The sequence below is a fragment of the Gekko japonicus genome, unplaced genomic scaffold, assembly GCF_001447785.1.
Source record: "Gekko japonicus isolate JY-2015 unplaced genomic scaffold, Gekko_japonicus_V1.1 scaffold667, whole genome shotgun sequence".
In the NCBI taxonomy this organism is placed as follows: domain Eukaryota; kingdom Metazoa; phylum Chordata; class Lepidosauria; order Squamata; family Gekkonidae; genus Gekko; species Gekko japonicus.
In genome coordinates, this window is record NW_015163623.1 from 757,010 (window position 1) to 761,171 (window position 4,162).

The 4,162-nt window shown below is 44.7% G+C and overlaps 1 protein-coding gene across 1 annotated transcript in view; it reads right to left on the bottom strand.

Annotated features, from left to right (window-relative positions):
* Positions 1–4,162, bottom strand: part of SLC1A1 (solute carrier family 1 (neuronal/epithelial high affinity glutamate transporter, system Xag), member 1) — an 87,142-nt gene that overhangs the window by 10,760 nt on the left and 72,220 nt on the right. The window contains exon 13 of the mRNA XM_015407462.1: positions 2,562–2,756. Within this exon, the coding sequence (XP_015262948.1) occupies positions 2,562–2,756 (195 nt within the window). The remainder of the gene's footprint in view (positions 1–2,561; positions 2,757–4,162) is intronic.

The window sequence follows — 4,162 nt, forward strand, 5'->3', positions numbered from 1 at the left end:
CTATAGATTTGAGGTGTGGCACGTGGAGATGTTGGGGTTTGAGGAGGAGTAGGACCTCAGACAGGTCCATAGACTCCAGCCTCCAAATCAGCCAGAAATTGGCTACAGAACTGCTTTCAAGACCCTTGAAACCCAGAAAACATGACATAGGAGGATGAGCTTTTCTACCTTAGCTGCCACTGCGTAGCCCCAAATCAACATAAGCCAACCTCCAGGCAGCACATGGAGATCTCCAGCTATTACAACTGACCTCCAGATGACCAAGATCAGGTCTCCTGGAGAGAATGGCTGCTATGGCCAGTGGACTCTGTGGCATTATACCCTGCTGAGGTCCCTCACCACCCCAAACACTGCCCTCTCCAGGCTCTCACCCTCAAATGTACAGGTATTTCCCAACCCAGAGTTGGCAAACCTGTACCTGGCTATGGAACTGCTTTCCAGATCCTTGGAAGCAGAAGACATAGCATAGGAGGAGATGCTTTTCTACCTTAACTGCTACTGCACAGCCCCAAATCAACATAAGTCAGGGGTGGAGGGAACAATACTTGTTACCATGTGGCTTTCCTCCCATACTACCCACGTGGGGCAGCAAAATGACTTGAGACAGCCCTACCTTATAACTAAGCAGAAGGAAATAAACATGGCTCGCCTCCCTTTATTTTCCCCTTCCCTCGGCCGCCCCACCAGCCACAGCCGGGACACTCACCTGTAGGCTCTTTCGAGATCTCGTTGTATTTATTTCCACAACGAGCCTTATTCCTAGTTTATAATATTTATATACCTGCCTCTCAAGACTCAAAATGGGCAACACCAATATAAAAAGAATCTGATAAACATTAAAACGACAGCTAGACAAAACATTAAAAACCAAGCTATAAACACCTTATGTCCCCTAGACCAGGCCCTAAAATCAAAGAAGCTCAGAGTTGGTCCTAGGGTTGCCAACATGCTAGGAAAAAAATCCCTGTCCCTTTAATAAACAGTGCATGGTCATGGCCAATGGAAACTTTCTTGCCATGGAGGTAAATCAAATCCCTTTAAGCTTCTATGGCCCTGGTCACATGGGCCAGATAATGTGGGGGGGGAGGTGTGGCTCTTTGCGCTGGCGCAATTAGACCCATCAGAACGCGATCATACGTGATGGCGGCACACCGCGGTTTTGTCCGTCAGTGCGTGCTTGTCAAGGAGGATGGCCGGGGGGGAAAGCTGCGCACCGGCACGGTCACATGGAACAATTCTGTCGGCAGCCCGTGGCAAACCACTTGCTAGTACATTTGTTGAGATACTTTTTAACTGCGCAGCTTTGGTGGCACGACACGGGTTGGCCACGGGTGCGCTACGCTTGCCAGATGTTGCGGTGTGATCGCGCCCTGAAAATCCAACCAGCATTCGTGGCTCTCCCACGGCAAATTCGGCGTGTGAATGGGGCCTATGAAAGGGAGAGGGCATTCTTTTTTGCCAGCTAGTTAGCAAGTCTACCTGATGTTCCATATAGGTATAAGATTAAAACAGATTGCTGTGGTGGCCTGTTAGAAGACTTTACAGTTCAATATGATTAGATGCACCCTTCCCCCAGAATATGATAACAATTTGCAATGTATAATCCACAGAAAGGCATAACAAAGGTTCAGGGATTATTGAATCATGTACACAACTGGTTACACAGCCAATGGCTGCCTGCTGAGCAAGCCTGCTTGGTGGTGCGTGGGAGGACAAGCTGAGGCTTTTGCCTGATTAAATCAGAGAAAATGTCTGAGCCTGCAAAAGCAACTCTTCACTCAGTGCTCAGACAAGTGAAAATGGTACTTCTGCCTTGAGTGATGTGCAAAACACCATGCGAGCTAACATGAGCACCTTCTTTTGCTGAACTGTGTCTATGCACACTTAAAAACATAAATAGGTCATCTGTCTTCTATCTTTCACTTTCCTTATCCTTCCCCTCTTCCATCTGAGGCTTTGCCTATAGCACAAGAAAGCTAATGAACAAGGCATTTCTTTGCAATGTAAACAGCTTGGCGCTTACTTATCCAGGCCAGTGATTTCTATCCTCCCAAACGTCATGTCCCCACCGGAACACTTCTACTGCTTGTGTGGCTGAGCTAGCCTGTTCAGTACTGTTTTATGACATTCAACAGCAATGTAATGGAGGAATTTTAGAGGAATTGCAAGTCCATCAAATCCACAGGCCCCAGTCACTACCAGAGTGCTCAATTGTTATCCACCTAAATAGCCCCTTCCAATCGTGAGGAGAAATAATGTCCTCTCCCTTCAATAGCAGCTTAATTGGTTATGATTTAACAGGGGATGTTATTTAACTCCATGCCATGCAAAGTTTCAGGTGCCAATTTCTACACATTAAGCCTCAAATGAAAGAGCCAGGACATTTTTCTCCAGGCCTGCTGGCAAACCTACTTGACTGGGAATGCATTCATTTTTAAACGGGTTTCTATTTTCAGCAAGACTCCTACATTTTGCAATTGGCCCATTAAGCATCAGATGACAAAAACCAACATTTCATTAGTTAAAAATAAAAGTGAAACATGTGTTAGTGCAATTCTTACCTAACAGTAACTATTTTGCCAATATCCAGTTCTAAGTCATTAAGCTGTGCAATAAAAATAGCTGCCACAGCTTCATATAGTGCAGTACCGTCCATGTTGATTGTAGCTCCAACTGGTAAAACAAATCGGGTAATTCTCTTGTCAACGTGGTTTTTTTCTTCTGCACAGCGAAAGGTGACAGGCAAAGTTGCTGAACTGGAATGCGCATATTGGGAAAAAAAGGAGGGAACAAGCTTAATAAAATACCACTAACCTGCCAATGCATATGCCTGTTATGTTAGCTATCAGGAAACAATTAATGGAGAAGTCTGGAGCTATACCCAGTGATTTCTTAATCATATATTGAAATCAGTTAGGGAAATACTTCATTTAGCAGTCCAAAAAAGGAATTCTAAAATTGGAGAAAGATCTCCTAGTGGGACTCTGCTTACGGAGGTTACATGCTTTCACACCACTAGGCTACACTACTCAGTTTGGCTTCTATTAACTTGTTGCCAAATGCATTGTCCAAAATTCCTCTATCACTTCATTAATATATCATTTTATTGCCTGTTGTTTGAGCCTTACAGTGTGTGTTTTGAACAGCACTGGTGGTGGGGTACTAACAAACTGCTGTTTTGTATATTTCAATGGAAGTGTCTCTGTTTCTGCTTATTCATCTCAGTAGTCTTTGGAGCATTTTGCAATCTGATTTACAACCAGTACCATACCATCTAATTACATCTGTGATATCTTCTGGTCGCTATTAAACCCCCCCCCCCCCCACACTGCAAGCCTTTGGACTCTGCTAACATACTTTATTTTCTTCCTTTACCCTCTCAACATGCAGAGTGATGGATAGTTTGGGGAACACAAAAATCTGTGTGGTTTTGTGGTATTTTGTTTTTGGAGATTGTTCCTTGGATTAACACGCTACTCCCTCAGTTCTCTCCATGCTGCCGCCGGAGACCCCAAGAAAACTAAAGTTCTAGAGAGTTCACAGCGGGGCAGAAAGGAGGGATGTGTGCCTGCACAGAAGACCACTCGATGAACAGTTACAGGTAAGTGCAACCTTTTTTTCATCGTCGTGGCTTCTGTGCAGTCCCACATGAGAAGATTAGCAAGATCACTGAGTGAAGGAGGTGGGTGTGAAGCTCTCAGAAGGAAACCACTGAGGACCGCTTTATCAACAGTTGTTTAGCGGCACAAATTGACCTTCACCCAGAACTCTCCTATACCAGAGCAGTAAGCTCTGTGCAAGTGTCCCCACCAAAATACATATGGGAATGTGGTAAAGAAAAAAAGAGCACTCTTTTGAAAAGAGCCATCATACACAGAGTGGTAATGAAAGGCTGTGCACTCAAACACAGTGTGATAGCATCAACCGACCCACAAGGATGGATTGTGTGAGGACGCTGACCATGCATTACATGAGGAGTGAGAGACCACCCTTGGTAGGGGATTCCAGCAGGACACCACCTTTTGAAATTTCATGCAGGGAGAGGGTATAAGTTAGAACCCTATCATAAATGAAGCACCATGTAAGTGCCAAAAATAAAACAAGGGGTTATACCCTTTTGTAGCATGCTTAGTAATCCAACAAGGAAAAGATCAGAGAGGGT